At 40.7% G+C, this 18,263-nt stretch overlaps 3 protein-coding genes across 6 annotated transcripts in view; all 3 read left to right on the forward strand.

Moving 5' to 3' along the window:
• LOC134464175 (zinc finger protein OZF-like) overlaps positions 1 to 18,263 on the forward strand; it is a 134,989-nt gene that overhangs the window by 109,378 nt on the left and 7,348 nt on the right. The gene's annotated exons all lie outside the window — the stretch shown is intronic.
• LOC134464169 (uncharacterized) overlaps positions 1 to 18,263 on the forward strand; it is a 161,939-nt gene that overhangs the window by 109,376 nt on the left and 34,300 nt on the right. The gene's annotated exons all lie outside the window — the stretch shown is intronic.
• Positions 2,406 to 17,453, forward strand: LOC134464184 (zinc finger protein 32-like). Of its 4 annotated transcripts, none has more exons than XM_063217650.1 (3): positions 2,406 to 2,636; positions 9,121 to 9,787; positions 14,728 to 17,453. In XM_063217650.1, exons 2-3 carry the CDS (start codon positions 9,148 to 9,150, stop codon positions 15,222 to 15,224), a joined length of 1,137 nt encoding a protein of 378 aa, XP_063073720.1. In that variant the 5' UTR covers positions 2,406 to 2,636; positions 9,121 to 9,147; the 3' UTR covers positions 15,225 to 17,453. The 4 variants fall into 4 exon arrangements, with proteins under 4 accessions (XP_063073720.1, XP_063073721.1, XP_063073723.1 ...); XM_063217651.1 differs by having other exon boundaries at positions 2,406 to 2,630; XM_063217653.1 differs by having other exon boundaries at positions 2,504 to 2,514.

The following is an 18,263-nucleotide window of genomic DNA, read 5'->3' on the forward strand; positions in this document are numbered from 1 at the left end:
GTAATGGAATAGAGATATGCACAGCCAACTACAACAGTAATGGAATAGAGCTATGCACAGCCAACTACAACAGTAATGGGAAGTAGTGGTGGAACTGCACAGCCCAGTACTGTGGCATTTAGGCCTAGGCCTAAGTAGTGGCAGACAAACAAATGTATTTTAAACAATAAACAAAAGTATTTGAAAGAACAAAGGTATGTTTTAAGTAGAGATGCAGCGGATCCTGATTTTTAGGATCTTGCGCATACCGGATCCACTGCTTAAGATCCTGGCTGATCCAGAATCGGATACCGGATCCTACGAAAAGGTGAAACACAAAGACTGACAAGCCTAGGCTATGTAAAAACTAGAGATGCACCAGATCCTGATTTTTAGGATCCTATCGGATACCGGATCCACTGCTTAAGGTCCTGCCGGACCCTGTGAAAAACCCTATTATCCTGCCAGATCCGGAACCGGATCTTGGATCCGGTGCATCTCTAGTTTTATATTTTGAGGGAGGAAACCAACGCACACCAGAGGTTTCGAGGTGCAGGTAGCGGGTGCAGGATCAATTTGGTAGAAGAAGAAGGTACCGCACATTCACGTCCATCGTGCTGCAATTTATTGACAAACAACGTTTCGGCCCGTATGGCCTTTCTCAAACTTGAGAAAGGCCATACGGGCCGAAACGTTGTTTGTCAATAAATTGCAGCACGATGGACTTGAGTGTGCGGTACCTTCTTCTTCTACCAAAAGCATCTCTAGTTTTAACAACAAATGTATTTTAAAGAATAAATGAAGACTTTTAACAACAAAGGTACTTACAAGAACAAACAACAGTATTTTAAGCAACATTGGTATTTTTTCACATTCTCCTCTTTCTGTATTGTCTCTGGTGGTAGAGGTTTATATTGCTATTGACTTTAAAAAAGAGCGTTTTGTAGGCTATGTGTTAATGTATGGGCATCATAACAGCATTAGAATAACAATATAACAGCACAGCAGGATACAGTCATGGTAGGCTACAGGTCATGTCATATAGAGGTTTATATTGTGATTGTTTTCCAAGCCTGAGCCTTTTCTATGCTATGCCTTATTGCATTAGAAGCATCATAACAGCATGCACAGGAGAATGAACAACCAAGACAAGAAATGCAGTGAACAATTCTTTCTCCACTTAATTGTCAAATCCCTGTGTACGCAACCTTGCGTCCTCCACTTGTGCTTGTAGCCTCATACCAGGAAGTAATATGTCACAATGACATCACTGACAATAGCATTATATTTCAATATCTCGCAAAAGCTCAATTTTAAAGTAATTTTCTCATTTGCAAACTGAAATGAGAAATGAGTCCCCCAAAAATAGTTTTGGCTAGGCTGACAGCGGAAAAACTTTAATTCGCTATTGTTTTCCAGGGCTGTAGTACTCGAGTCTGGACTCGGCCCGAGTCCGGTCTCAAGTCCGTTTTTTTATGGACTTGGACTTGTCTCGGACTCGGTATTGTTTGGACTCGGACTTGTCTTGGACTCGGACAATGGTCTTGCCAAATTAAGCTTTTGGACTCGCCAGGTCTGTCATTAAGTTTTGTTTAGAACACTGGCCATCATAGATTGTAAAGTGGAGCTTGAAATCCAATAACAAACAAGTTTGTCTTCACACCCATGCCATATAGGTTATCTTCTAAGGTTCACACTATTGACATTCATCCTTTTCATTGTCAAACACTGACCGACATGTGACTCGGACTTGACTTGGACTCGAATCTTTTTGGACTCGGTCTTGTCTCGGGCTCGAACCTCTTTGGACTAGGACTTGTCTCGGACTTGACTAGTACTGGTCTTGGACTTGTCTTGGACTCTACAAAGGTGGACTTGACTACAGCCCTGTTGTTTTCTCCACGGAAGAGGGGTCAGAAGTCAAGGCTTGGCCACAAGCACAAGTGGAGGATGCAAGGTTGTATATTGGAATTCACTCCCTATTGCAGGATTCTGCTCCTTCTGGCTTCTTCCTCTATCCCTCCCTCCGCTTCTCACCTTGGTAACTTACCCCCAAACAGTAAGTAGGGCTCCCCCTTGTGGGGTGAATTAACAATGAAGATAGCACGGTGAATCATGAACATTACAATTGCTTTAAAATAAGCCTGCACATTTTCTACTTTATAGCTGCATCATACCAGCATGGAGCAAAGTGCTGCAACTTCAATAGCTGAACATCATAACATCCAGCCTAATTTGTGTTGCGGTGGATGTCTACTGTATATTGACATTGCTTTACAATAAGCAGATGACTTTTACAATCCTACTGATGGACATGATGAAGAATTTTTAGTGTTAGTATTATTATTATTATTATTATTATTATTATTATTATTATTATTATTATTATTATTATTATATGGTAGTAGTAATGGTAATGTGTTTTACTTTGAAGTAGAGTTTTATTTTGACATTGTGGTTAACCAACATCTGGTCTTTCGTCACTTCCTCTCGTTCGAGGAAGTCAAAACAAACACAGCACAGACCGACAAACACGTATACTACCACCGTTGTTTGTGTTACAGAAAGCGCATTCAAAGGAACATCACTTTTTTATTTCAGCCATATATATTTTTTAAAAAAAACCCGACTGCTTTGGATACACCGAAAAGGTGCAGGTTAGTCCGTTATTTCATTCAAGGTTTGTTGACGGTGTCGCCTATGGTGTAGCCCACTGCCTGTAGCTACGGCCGCTTTCCTTTCTCTGGTGTAGCCTACTGAAACATTGGAATGCCGTTCATCTTCTCTTCAACAAAATATTAGGCCTACAGAAAGTCAGACGGCCATTTCGTCGGTAGGCTAAATAAATGTACGAGGAGAGCACGAACTAAAGTCAGTAGGTCTATAGTGTAAACATGGAAAGCTACTGAAAGAAGAGTCTCTACTAAGATCATGGTAACACTTTAAGTTCTCTGTGTTAAACACAAGCAGGTAATTGGAGTGCTTCTGGGTCTTCACCTTTTTCCCTTGGTGTTTAACAGTGTAGGGCATGGGCGAAATTTGGGGGGGGGGGGGGGGGGGGGGGGGGGGGGGCTGGGGACATGTCCATACCACTGACTTGTACACTATAGAAGTCAGTGGTCCATACCACTTTCCCAGTGACGTGCAGTGAAGGGTATGGTAGGGTAGGCAGTAAATATAGAATATATATATATATATATATATATATATATATATTAACGGTGGGTTCGGTCCTCCCCCAGAAAAAAATGTATTTCTTAGATGCAATTTCCTGCATTTTAACCAAATCTGGAGAGTCACTATCAGCTAAAAACTTTTACAAAAGACTAAAAACTTTGAACAAATAGTCCCCTTTCATGCAGATCTGAAATGTAACGTGTGTGTGTGTGTGTGTGTGTGTGTGTGTGTGTGTGTGAGGGCCTTATGCCACAAGGTATGGTTTGAATAGGCAAATAGGCCTATTCACATAAACATGCTGATATGGTCTTTAATGTGCAACAAATTAGTATGTTTCTCTAAATACTGCAAATATAAAGTAGGCTATAAGATGCCATCAGTGCTTAACCACCACAGCTCTAATAACTAAATAATAGGCTACACTATTTAGACATTTGGACATCGTCATTAGACCTAAATCTGAAACAATACGTGAAAACATAATTTCAATTTCTTGAAAAGGTCAGCTACACTTAATTGTTTTGCCAAATTGCCAAATTAGCTCCAGGACCCATACTTTGTACACCTTTAAGGACCCGTAGGCCTACATTTTACAATAATAATTTAGAAAGCTACAACATTTTGGGGAAAAAGCTTTAACTTTTGGCTTTAGCAATTGATTTTGTTGCTCTTCTGTTTATTCTGTTGCAAATGCCAGGGTGTTTCACATGGATGGAGGGTAGCACAGTGTAGCCTACTTTTGAAGATAAAATGTCTAGTTCACCAACTGTGAATCACACCATAGCATGTGAGGGGGAAACGATTTACATTTAGCAATAAACCAACCTAGGTAACAGCTCCTGCTTCACTGCCGCGTTTTGTGCTGATAATCAAACACTCACAGACAAGAAGGAAAGTAGGCAAGGGGGCGGGTTGCTTGCAAACATGACCCGTGCATTCAGACAGTATACTCATGAACGGCCATCCGGGTACTTTGCTCTTAAATTTGCGTTACGCCCCTTTATGGGTGAAAACAAACCGAATGTCTCATTGACTTACATGCTACAAAGGCTAGCCTAAATTATCACATTTCACGCTTCAGCCACGGCTGTTTGGCTATATTATTTGAACAGCCGGCAACGCAACATGTTTTCGGCATGTTGCGCGTGAACAACGCTAGTCTACAGGTCCGTATCTTCCGTTTATGAAACCCCAATATCACCAATTGACTTGCATGGGTTGTTTTCCCCCATAAATGGACGTAACGCACATGGAAAACGTCACGCCGTTCATGAGTATGGAGTACACCAACGAGACCACTTCTGAGACTCATTCTTGTGCGTGATAGTATTCTCAAACACTTCAGCTACGGTTGTGCAAGGTGTTTCAAATTAAGTCAATTTGTAAGTGCGGAAGCACTCCGAGAAACCATCCCCAGTCAATCTTCCTGTTCCACGTTGATCTCGACTCGCACACCGCGCACTTCAAAAGAACGTAGCTGCACTTGCTAACAGGCTCCACACAACTCACGCATTGCGTAGTCATCATCATAATAAATTAGGGAAATGGAGTCATGTCGTACGCTCAAAAAACAATCTCGCGTCCATAATAACACACACACGGTCTATTCATGTCCACCACCGCACAACCAATCTTCAATGTCAACTCCCTGACAAACAAGTGACAACAAAAGGCACCACGAAAAAACTTGAGCATGTTCATGTTAAAGGCTACCCACAGCATAATAATTAGATGAATCTTACCTTAAAGCAGAATCACAAGTAGGCTGTGTTTTTCATGCAGTCCATTAAAATCCCGGGGTGGTTGACATGATGAAGACATTTTGTCCCAGTGCAAACTACTTGAAGCTGCTACCCATCTGATGTTGAATATTTCCACAATGCAGCGATTGCAAACGGCTCAGCTGTCTGTCACTTGAACCGTCTTTCTTGCTAGGCCTACTTCTCGACATTTTTTAAAATAATAAAGACAAAAAGCCAAAAACTGCCATGTTTTCTTTCCGATACGGCTAGAGATTTGAACAAGCCTTGCCTTGCTAGTTCTTGCTATCATGGCTGCCTGTAGGGCAGAAATTGGCTACTACCTGAATTGTAACAATTTTTCATTTTGGGCGCTGTGATTGGCTCACATACTCCCGCCACAGAGTAAAGGCTCTGCTTTTAGTCCCATTGACAAGCTATGTGACAACTTAATACGCATGCGCAAACTTCTACATTGACAGCATTGAAGGCAGGGTAGGCAGAGGAAAAGCGAGCCTTACCTGGCTGCCTGGCTGGCATTCGAAAGCTCTGCTTTCAGCCTGTCTCTGCTACCAGCCGTGACTGCGCGTTGCCACGGCAACCTGCCCAAGCCTGAGCGCTTTGCTTCGTGCGATTACTTCGGTTTTTGATCGTTGTCCTGTGTATACTGTACTTTAAACAGCTCATAATTTATGCTGAATCAATGTTATTGTTGTGTATGTGAACTCTGAAGAATATATTTTTTAAACACGTGTTAGTTTTTATTTTTAAGACATTTATCCCAGGGTAGGCACTGCCTACCCTGCCTACCCTGACCGCACGTCTCTGCACTTTCCAGATAAACCTAGCTTGTCCCTACCATTCTTTCACACATATAATGCAAAAACAGCATATCCGGACCACTTGCGATTGAAATGTCCCCACTTTTCGAGCCAAACCTACACCTTTGGTGTAGGGGGTCTCAAACTTGGTCCAGGTAGACAGATGCTGAGGCACTCAAGGTTGCATTATATATATAAAAAAAACTTTTTTATGCATTGTAGCCAAATATATATATATTTTTTAAATTTCAACCTTGTGTGCCTCGGCATCTGTCTACCTGAACACACTCTGTGTTGTTGGAATTCCAAATATATGATTATGGCATGTTTTCCTTTTGTTGTGGTATTGTTTTGAAAATGCTTAATTTTCCAAGTGGAGACAATAGATATGCACCATAAACACAGTATGTGGGTGGGAGACGTGACGCCTTGTTTTTTCGTAACATTGGTTAAAAACCTACAAAACTGTTATTTTCCTTTGAAAAACAAATGTCAATGAAAGAAGATGTGGTACATTATGTTTCATATTAGTCTTAGATGAGAAGAAACATTTTTGTTAAGATTTATGTAAAGGTTTATATGTCAAATTTCCTGCGGTGTGACTGTAACATTAATGAAACAATATATAATAATATATACAGTCCCAGGAAAAAGTTTGTACACCCTTTGAAATTTCTTACCTTTCTGTCAAAATTGGTCATAAAAAATGGTCTGATCTTCCCGGAAATCACAAGAAGGAACAACCAGAGTCTGCTTTAACTAATTCAACCCAAACATTTACAAGTTTTCATATTTTCATTGGCCATAAGATGTAAACATTCACAGGGCAGCAAGGCATAAGTAAGTACACCCTTGCATTCAATAGATTTTAGCCCTAGGTTAGTCGCAATAACCTCAACCAGATGTTTCCTGTAGTTGCAGATCAGATTAACAAAACAATCTGGATGTATCTGGTCTCCCTCTTCTTTAGAAAACTGCCTCTCGTCAGCAAGGTTTGTAGGATGTCTGGAGTGCATAGCTTTCTTGACTTCATGCCATATAATCTCAATTGTTTTTTGTCAGGGCTTTGACAGGGCTATTTCAGAATGTGTATTTCATTATTATGAAGCCATTCTTAAGTCGATTTGCTTCTAAAGTATGGGTTGTTGTCACATTTCAGCACCCATCCTCTTGTGTGCTTCAACTGTGTGACAGACTACCTCACTTTTTTCTGTAAAATATCTCGATAAACTTCTGAGTTCATTGTTCCACCGATAATAGCAAACTGAAAAGGGCCTGAGGCAGCAAGGTAGCCGCATATAATGATGCTCCCGCCACCATACTCAAAGGTGGAGATGATGTTTTGGTGAAGGTGTGATTCTCCAGTTCTCCTCCAAACTTGACATTGTGTGTTCCCCTGAACAATTCAACTTTGGTTTCAACGTTGGTCTACAGAATATTTTGCAGTAATTCTATGAAGCATATAAATGCTTTTTGGCAAACCTCAAAGGTGCAGCAATATTTTTTGGACAGAAACCCCATTAATTTTAGATTGGCAGAATGAATCCCATTTTTAGCTATTCTTGGTTACATCTCCTCTTCTGAGTATGGTGGCGGGAGCATCATTATATGCGGCTACCTTGCTGCCTCAGGCCCTTGACAGTTTGCTATTATCAGTGGAACAATGAACTCAAGTTTATTGTGATATTTTACAGAAAAAAATATGAGGAAGTCTGTAACACAGTTGAAGCACACAAGAGTATGGGTCCTGAAATGTGACAACAACCCATACTTTAGAAGCAAATCAACTTTAGAATGGCTTCATAATAATGAAATACACATTCTGAAATAGCCCTGTCAAAGCCCTGACAAAAAAACAATTGAGATTATATGGCATGAATTCAAGAAAGCTATGCACTCCAGACATCCCACAAACCTTGCTGACGAGAGGCAGTTCTCTAAAGAAGAGGGAGACAAGATACAAACAGATTGTTTTGTTAATCTGATCTGCAACTACAGGACAAGTCTGGTTGATGATATTGCAACTAACTGAGGGTTAAAACCTACTTAATGCAAGGGTGTATTTACTTATGCCCTGCTCTTCTGTGAATGTTATGGCCTTATGACCAATACAAATATGATAACATGTGAATATTTGGGTGGAATTAATTAAAGCAGACTCTGATTGTTCCTTCTTGAGATTTCCGGGAAGATCAGACCATGTTTTATGATCAATTATGACAGAAATGTAAGAAATTTCAAAGGGTGTACAAACTTTTTCCTGGGACTGTATATAAATTAACCAACAACATTTTGAATAATGTATGAAGCATTTGGCATGATTGCATAAATCTTAACTTTAGATTAAGATATGTGAATGTGGAAAAAACTCAAGACAATAATATTAACTACAAGTTCAATTTCGTAACACAAATTGCGTCCTGTGGGGTGACATGTATGTCAATGTTTGTGAATGGGCAGCTGCAAGGCCAACTACAAGGGTCTTAAAGACTGGCTCCTAACCAGTCAGTACCTCAGTTATTGGATAGTGCTGTGGAAGTTTAAGGTGACTCTTAACCTCTTAATATGTCTTCATATTGCAATCTTTCTGTCACGCAATGCTTAGGTTCATTTTATGGTGTCCTGTGGTGTGACTGCTCTTATAGGAGGAAAACAAAGTTTTTTTTATTAATGAAAGCACATATTAAGATTAAACACAATATCATTATCAAGTTAGCATGAGCTCAGATGTCAGTCATGTATACAAAAGGATTAAAATGGCCATAATGCAGTGAATTCCCTGTGGTGTGACTCAATTTTCCTGCGGTGTGACATGCCTATGCTATGTGTTGATGCAGGACACATTTTCCCAAAAATGGCAAAAATAAGGTGAAATTCCACAGACCACTAAGTGCTTTATTTTTTTCAATTTTTTTCCAATTTTTATCCATCATTTTTTTCAGGAATTTGAAAAACTTTTTTTTTTTTTGCGTTACGCCCTTAAACGTCAACCACCCATGTGTCATGTGATGCTTCTCAGAGAAGCAGAATAAATAATGAAGGCGTTACTATTTATTTCCTCAATAATATCACACTCTAAGAAGTGGGCCCTAATGGGTCAGAAATGACACAAACTGTGTTTGCTCAGGGACAACACATTGTGTGTGCCCAGGGTGGGACAACACATTTTTGTTTCCTGTGTCATGTGTCAAATTAACAGTGTAACAATAATTGTCATTCAAATCACATTTCTGGTTTGTGCTACATTTCAAATACATTTCAGATAAGAATAATTAATGTGGAACGTTAACACAAAATGTGTCAGATACAGTATTTTAACTGAGTAGTGCACATGTGTCACAGGTTAGGTTGCAAATGTGAAAAACACAAACTTTTCCAGTAATTTTCATGATGTTTCTCTCCAGTTTCAAGGTGTGTAGAACACAACTAAGATGCCCTCTGCAGAAGTCAACTCTCCACTCCAGCTGATGAGGAGCGTCAAAGAAGAGACAGAGGAGTTCAGCTTAGCTGACTCTCCATCCCAGCTGAACATAAAAGAAGAGAGAGAAGAGTTCCCTGGTTCTCAAGAACAGCTGAACATAAAAGAAGAGAGAGAAGAGTTCCCTGGTTCTCAAGAACAGCTGGAGATAAAAGAAGAGAGAGAAGAGTTCCCTGGTTCTCCAGAACAGCTGAACATAAAAGGAGAAGAGAGAGAAGAGTTCCCTGGTTCTCCAGAACAGCTGGAGATAAAAGAAGAGAGAGAAGAGTTCCCTGGTTCTCCATCCCAGCTGAACATAAAAGGAGAAGAGAGAGAAGAGTTCCCTGCGTCTCCATCCCAGCTGAACATAAAAGGAGAAGAGAGAGAAGAGTTCCCTGGTTCTCCAGAACAGCTGAACGTGAAAGAAGAAACAGAGCAGTTCCCTGGTTCTCCACCTCAGCTGAGGAGCGTAAAAGAGGACAGCGAGGAGACCCTGCGTTCTCTGTACAGTCTGAGGAGCTTATCTGTAGTGCTGGTGGACTGCTGTAGACCACAAGGACGGCAGGAGAACAATGAAGAGAACCACAGAGATGCCGAGGCAACCAAGAGATCTGGTAAGACACAATAAATTCAAATAAATGCTCTAAATAGCAATGTTCACATGTGCATTTTTTCATGTTTTCCAACTTTATAAAATAAAAATAATAAATAACAAAAACTCTTAAAAGGATTAAATTGTAGAGATCTGGTAAGACATGAAGAGATTATAGTCAGAGGTACTACCTCTGTTATACACTGTGTGCAGAATTATTAGGCAAACAAGTTTTTTGACAATATTGTCCATTTTATGCATATTGTCCGACACCACCCTTTATGGACATGAACACCTATTGGATTTAAGCATTCCAGGTCATGCATATTGGTATAATAAGAGACAGTGTGATCGAAGGAGCCCAATACCCTGTATCAGGGCAAAATTAGTGTGCATAATTATTAGGCAACTTTGTTTTCCTCTCAGAAAATGAGCAACAAAAGAGATCTAACAAACTCTGTAAAGACTATAAACAATTTTGAAGTCTTCTAGACGGGTGTGACTGTCTTGAAATATTGGTCACATCGATCTAATGCACCGTTACAAGCCATCAGTGTCACATGACATGTGCCCACAAAGTAACTGCCAGATTGAGAAGAATTGAAGATGAAACTACCATAAAACTATTACCCTGCAGTGCTGTTATATTCCAGAACTGAAACCTACATCCAGTGTCCACAAGAACATTGTATTCAGCACTCAGAGACATGGCCAAGGTATAACAGGTTGAAACCTGAAGACCACTCAACAAGAAACTTAAGTCAAAACTGGGTCAAGAAATGTCTTTAGACAGTTTTTTCAATGGTTTTATGAACAAGTGAAAGTGACTGTTAATGGACCAGGTTGATGAGCCTGTGGCTAGATCAGTGATGTGCACACTCAGATCAGTTCCCGAGTTCCACTCAAATACCAGCAGATTACTGCATAAATACCATTGTCTTTGTAAATGATGCGATTTTCTCCCTCTAAAAGATCCAGCCATGGTTTCATCCACCCTGTCTGTCAAGAGTCACTTTCCCAAGTCCATAATACCTTTGAAAACTCTGTCCCCAGGTATTTTTGACCCAGTCTTGACTTAATTAACTTGTTGAATGGTTGTCTGGTGGCATCCTATCTTACCTTGGCCATGTCTCTAAGCGCTCAATACCCTGTTCTTTTGGACACTCGGTGTTGGTTTCTGTTCTGGAATATGATAGGACTGCAGGGTAATATTTTTTTGTAGCTTCACGTTAAATTCTTCTCAATCTTTGGCAGTGATATTTCTTAAGAGACTGATGACTTTGTAACGGTGCATCTGATAGTTCTGTGCCAACGTGACCAACATCTTGCTAATTTCAAGACAGCCACATCCCTCTAGAACACTTCAAAATTATTTATAGACATTTCAGAGTTTGTTAGATCTGTTTTGTGGCCCATTTTCCCAGAAGAAAACAAATTTGCCTAATAATTATGCACACCTGATATAAGGTGTTGGGCACCTTCGACTACATCCCCATCTTATTATACAAATATGCATGACCTGGAATGCTTAAATCCAATAGGTTTTTCATGTCCATATAGATTGCTGTTGGAAAATATACATAAAAAAGACAATATGGTCAAAAAACACGTTTGCCTAATAATTCTGCACACAGTGTAGTATAGTAAGCTTAGTATTATATAGTACTTTACCTGAATAAGGTTGGATGACCGAAACGTGTTCAAGTTTGTTGGTGGAATGCACAGTGTGCACTTGAATGATAACCCCACTTAGCTGGGATAATATCCTACGTACCTGCCCAACTACAGAGGTGTGCAAAAGCGTCTTTGTTGAACTGTTGCAGTAATAGCATATTTAACTTGACTTTTGATGGCATACCAGTAGTAGTATTATGGAAGGCTGGTGAGAGATCGGAACTAATGACATACAGTTGAGGACAATATTATTAGCCCCCCTCCTGAAAATAGACATTTCTCTTGATTTCTGAGTGAGAATGACCATTATTTACCATTTGGGTCATTTCACGTGAAATCAGACACTTTGGGACCCGACCGACACAGATTTCAATCATACTTGCTGTGCCTGTTTAGTAGCAAGGTAGCACCCCAGAACTGCATTTGTGTGAATCTGACACCAATATTAAGGGAGAGACAGACTAGCAAAGTTTGACATATGAGGGTAGAACACCATACATTCAGCCTTGATTATATCAGTCAGTGTAAGTCACAAAAATATGTCTGAGGTGTTGTTCGAAGGCTCTTTTCTGGCTCTACAGATTACACACACAGTATGGAATACAACATCCTTCAGAATATGAATTATGATACATTGAAAAATTGAAATTGGAATATCAAAAAAACGTATATTTTAAAATGGCCAGTTCCTTGTCTAAACATAGCCTGTAAGGTCATAAACAACACCTGAAAATGGGGTGTTTGGTTCTTTATTCATTTCAGAGATAATGGGACATAAAGGTTGAAATGAGTTGTACTGAAGTAGGAATAGAGTAGTTTCAGGGACAGTACTGGACTGGCCATCTGGCATAATGGGCATTTTGCCCTGCGCCCTCGTCGGTCCCTATTCTAGGAACTCAAAAACTACACAGCTTCTGCCCATTGTCAATGGGCACAGTGGAAGCTAGACAACGTTTAGCATTCAGAGAAGGCGGGGTTGAAAGAATAAGCGCAGTAAAGGAATTTTCTAAATGTTCAAGCATCAAAGGGTATGTTGTAGCTCTATATGATGGCAACTAGTGGCTAGCATGTGTTAGGGCTGTAACATTCCCCAGAAATTAAATTTGAATATGCGTCTTAAAATATGGTCAGAATATCGAATATATTCGAATATCATTATTAATTGATTAATATTTTTTCCCACGGAGAAAAATCACGCAAAAAACGAGCACTGGGCACGGAATAGACACTTTAGACAATGGGGAAAAGGCTATTGCATAATCGTTCTACCCGTTTATTTTATGCTGGAGATCGAATAGATACAATTAGTGTTTAAAAACTCGAAGTGGAAAAGTAGACACATGGCACTAGCCAGGTTGTGCCCTCCTAGTGGCGCAACACTTTGAACAGTGTGAAAGACTATCTTGGTCCGTAACTGGCGACTGTAGATGTTAGAAGCAACAAGCAATGTTGTTTGGTCGTAAGTAGACTAAATGTCACTCTTAATTTAGGGCGTATTCATTCAGACCAGGATTGATAGACTTTCGTTTTGACCAAACGCTGTGTTTCTATCACCTGGAGTTGGTACGGGGGACCCAGATAGTCTTTCACAACTGCACCTTCGCGGATGCGCGCTCCCTTTCTCTCACTCACCCACACACAGACACTAGCGTCACCCAACCTCTCCAACTAAAATTTGGGCTGTACCTCGCTTGATTCCATTGCTGCTTTGACAAACTCCTTGATGCCGCCTGCTTTGGTCTCGTGCATCTCGTGCCCAATTCAAGCAATTCGTGACTGCCTCTTGTCGCCTTATCTTAAGCCAGCATTTATGGCTGACGGTGCAAAAAAAATTGAAGACCAGTCGCTTATCTGTAGCTACAAAAAAAAGCTGCATTGCGACTTCATGGTGCTAACTCACACCTCGCCAGCTTCCATACCACTTCGCTCACTTTTATTCCGTACATAGTTTGGAGTGGGGGTGTAGAGCTCCACGTTGTAAGTCATTCACGAGAGACGACAACTTCTTACAATGTGGTTTGAACAGCAATAAGCACTCAAATGTCAAAACAATCTGCACGAAACTACTCTCTCTCAATCAACAAAGCAACTGGCAGTCCTTCCTTCCTTGTTGTGACATGTGACTGCAGCAGCTAGACACAGGCCAGTAAGGGACGCACCATGGACACTTAGGAGAATCAATGCGCGCGCTGCCCTGCGCAATATATTTCTTAAATTATTCGAATATTCATTCTTGCGTTCGAATATACATACTTTTCCCATATTCGAATAATATTCGAATTTCGAATATTATTTTACCAGCCCTAGCATGTGTTGAGGAATGTATTCCAAGCACTGGAGGTGAAACTGAACTTTCTGCATCCTCATGAACCATCTCCATCCTTCACATATTCCGATAAACATGCTGTCATGTGATATTACTATGGTATTAGCATATTATTACTAGGTGATTTGTATGATGCCATATTTTTGAGTCCCATTATCTCTGAAAGGAATAAAGAACCAGACACCAGCATTTCAGGTGTTGTTCATGCCATTGCAGGTAAGGTTTAGACAAGGAACTGGCCATTTTAAAATATTCTTATTCATTTTAAAAGTTCTTTTGATATTCAATTTTAAAATTTTCAATGTATGATAATTCATGTTCTGAGGGTTGTTGTGTTCCATGTTGTTTGTGTAATTTGTAGAGCCAGAAAAGAGCTTTCAAATAACACCACAAACATATTTTTAGATGCGTCCCACGCATCTCTATAAGAGGCTTTGGTGTCCGTCCGTCCGTCCGCCCGTGTCCGTCCGCCCGTGATGCGTTTCTGAATTGTGATTCCCTCTTGTGATTCCCTCTTGTGTCCACAAGGAGGCAGTCGCTCAATGGAGTGGCAGAGCTCAGTTTTGGCCTGGAGCTCATGCGTGCAAACCAAAACGTCTACCATAATGGTTAGCAAACTGGCTACGCAGCTGATTGATAGCATTATCTGACACAACTGCAGAAGCACAGAAGTCTGTATGCATATTCCATCCATGTGTGCCATGTGTGCTAGCCGAGTTCCTAAACATTCACACAAAGACGTCTTCATATAAGGAGGATAACTGTCAAGCGCCACACTCAACAAACTCTTCATGGTCAATAACACCAAGCGGAGCACACAAAATAGGAAGGCATGAGACTATCTTCACACTGTTGTGACTGTCTTGTTGTTGATATCATATTAATATTCAGGTCCATTAATGCTTTGTTGTTGATTTCATAGTAATATTCATGTCCATTAATGTCCATTCTACTCCTCACAGGGCATCAGCTACACTGCAGTTCCAGTGGAGAGGAGTTTCGTGGAAAAACACATTCTGCTGCCCTGACTACAGAGAGGCCGTACGTCTGCAGTCAGTGTGACAAGAGCTTTAAGACAAAACAGGAGCACCAACGCCATCAGCGTGTTCACACTGGGGAGAAACCATTTTCATGCACTGACTGTGGAAAGAGTTTCACACAGTATTCTAGTCTCCAAACACATCGCCGTATTCACACTGGACATAGGCCGTACGCTTGCAGTCAGTGTGGCAAGAGCTTTAAGACAAAATCAGAGCTCCAACTCCACCAACGTGTTCATACAGGGGAGAAACCATTTTCATGCACAGGCTGTGGAAAGAGTTTCTCGCGGTCTTCTAACCTCCACGCACATCATCGCATTCACACTGGAGAGAGGCCGTATGCTTGCAGTCAGTGTGACAAGAGTTTCTCATGGTCTTATTACCTTAAGAAACACTTGTTGTCACACTTGAGAGAGTAAATCTTTGCACCAATCAAGACTGCTCTCTGTAAGCCCCAACATCAAACCCTGGTTAACCAGAGATGTCCAGCAACTCCTCAATAAGAAAAAGAAGCTTTTTAAGGAGGGCAACTTGACAGAGCTGAGGAGTGTACAGTGAGAACTCAAAAGCAGACTGAAGGAGGCCAAGGTGGCATACAGGAAGAAAGTTGAAACAACTAGAAGCACTCAGAGAGCGCAGACCTCCGCCAAGGAAGCTGCGTGATAGTACATTTGACTATCTTACACTATGGCTATGCCTCAAATGACGCACTTTTGTCTGACAGTCAGTGCACACAGTGCATAGTGCTGAAATCTTTCCATGACACTATGCACTGTGCCCTCTCTGGAAGTGACGGTTGAGCATGGCATTAGCTTGCTAAAATATGAGTTGGCTACTGTTTACAATGCACAGCGTCTGGTGCTTGTGTTTTTATGTCCTTCACCCCAAAGGACAACAATCACACATACAATACTTTAATTAGCATGAAATCGAATCGTGAATGGAGTTTTTTTATGAAAAAAAAATCTAGATTTCATTTTGAGGGTGAATTGCCCAGCCCTACGTTATACATTAATGTTGTATGTGGGCCAACTGTAATACACATTTGAAATGATCTGGTGGGCCGAATGAAATGTCTTCGTGGGCCAAATTTGGGGTGGGCTGGTGGTGAAGGTTACACATGTCAATTATTCCAAGAGTGTGTATGTACTGTATGTGTGTGTAGGGACATTCAAACGTATCAGCAATGCAGATATACACAGTAATGGAACAGAGCTATGCACAGCCAACTACAACAGTAAAAGCCTAAGCTAAGTAAAAACTAGAGATGTACCAGATCCTGATTTTCAGGATCCTACCGGATACCGGATCCACTGCTTAAGATCCTGCCGGACCCTGTGAAAAACCCTATTATCCTGCCAGATCCTGAACAGGATCTTGGATCCGGTGCATCTCTAGTTTTAACAACAAATGTATTTTAAAGAATAAATGGAAGACTTTTAACAATAAAAGTACTTACAAGAACAAACAAAGGTATTTTAAGCAACATTGGTATTTTTTCACATTCTCCTCTTTCTGTATTGTCTCTGGTGGTAGAGGTTTATATTGCTATTGACTTTAAAAAAGAGCGTTTTGTAGGCTATGTGTTAATGTATGGGCATCATAACAGCATTAGAATAACAATATAACAGCACAGCAGGATACAGTCATGGTAGGCTACAGGTCATGTCATATAGAGGTTTATATTGTGATTGTTTTCCAAGCCTGAGCCTTTTCTATGCTATGCCTTATTGCATTAGAAGCACCATAACAGCATGCACAGCAGGATACAGACATGATGTCAGGCATCACAGGGTTTTATTGTTGTGAATTTCTTTGAAGAAATGACCAAGACAAGAAATGCAGTGAACAATTCTTTCTTAACTTCACTGTCAAATCCCTAACTGCGTTCCAATATGCAACCTTGCGTCCTCCACTTGTGCTTGTAGCCTCGTACCAGGAAGTAATATGTCACAACGACATCACTGACAACAGCATTATATTTCAATATCTTGCAAATGCTCAATTGTAAAGTAATTTTCTCATTTGCAAACTGGATGGTGATATAGAATAGTCCCCCAGAATAGTTTTGGCTAGGCTGACAGCGGGGAAACTTTATTGTTTTCTCAATCTCCACGGACGAGGGGCTAGAAGACGGGACCACAAACACAAGTGGAGGACGCAAGGTTGTATATTGGAATGCAAATCCTATTACAGGATTCTGCTCCTTCTGGCTTCTTCCTCTATCCCCCCTCCGCTTCCCACCTTTCTAACTTACCCCCAAACAGTAAGTAGGGCTCCCCCTTGTGGGGTGAATTAGCATTGAAGATAGCACAGTGAATCATGAACATTACAATTGCTTTAAAATAAGCCTGCACCTTTTCTACTTTATAGCTGCATCATACCAGCATGGTGTAAGGTGCTTCAACTTCAATAGCTGAACATCATAACATGCAGCCTAATTTGTGTTGCGGTGGATGTCTACTGTCTATTGCCATTGCTTTCTAATAAGCAGATGACTTTACAGTACTTAACATGATGGAGTGGCTTTTTTTAAAAACATACATGTTGTTGTTGTTGTTGTTTGTTGTCAGGGAAGCCGACAAGAGGGGACAAAGGGATCAGTTGTCCCGGGCCCAGGGACATGGTGGGGCCCATAACGGGGACATGGGGAGTCCTCATTACAATAAATGCATTGGGTGGGGGGCCCTTTCAGATGACTTTGTCCTGGGCCCAGCCAAAGCTGTCAGCGGCCCTGTTTGTTGTTATTATCAGGGCTCTAAATTAACTTTTTCCACCACCAGCCAATTTGGCTAGTGGACATTTTTTCTTACCAGCCAAACAGAAGTTCAACTAGCCATTTTTTTTATCTCGCCAAAATAAACTATGCATTAGGCTAGTTTTTTTTTAAATGGTCATTTTGTCCAACTGTTTCTACAACACAGATACACTATAGGCCTGCATAGGCTACTATATGCCTACATAATAAGCATATTATAGGCTATATATTTTTTCATTATTTTTTAACTTCTGCCTTATTTTTTACTTTCATTACATAGGCCTAATTAATTTGATTAGTTTTTGTTCAGTTCCTCTGAAAACAGCTGAATCACATCACACAAGCCACTCACATAACAGACCTTTAACATAGGCCAGTAACCAAGCACACAGCCAAACACTACAAAACCTCACATACGCACACCCCAAGGAAGGAAGGAGAAGAGATGAGAGGAAAAGGAGAGGAGAGAGGAGGAGCTCTTCTCTAGGCCTACCATGCGCAACAAAATGACAAGAAGCCTAGTTTAATTAAAAGTAAATAATATCTCGGGAATCTTCGCTTCCTTTGTTACTTCCACAGCTTCGTCGTTGGTTGCTTTTTTTTTCTTTTCGATGGCGTGGGCTTTCCAACTTAGTTGCGCCAGGACTCTGAACATTTCAGAAGACAACTGAACTGACAGCTACGGTCACACTACTCTGAC

This window comes from Engraulis encrasicolus, chromosome 15, assembly GCF_034702125.1.
Source record: "Engraulis encrasicolus isolate BLACKSEA-1 chromosome 15, IST_EnEncr_1.0, whole genome shotgun sequence".
In the NCBI taxonomy this organism is placed as follows: Eukaryota; Metazoa; Chordata; class Actinopteri; order Clupeiformes; family Engraulidae; genus Engraulis; species Engraulis encrasicolus.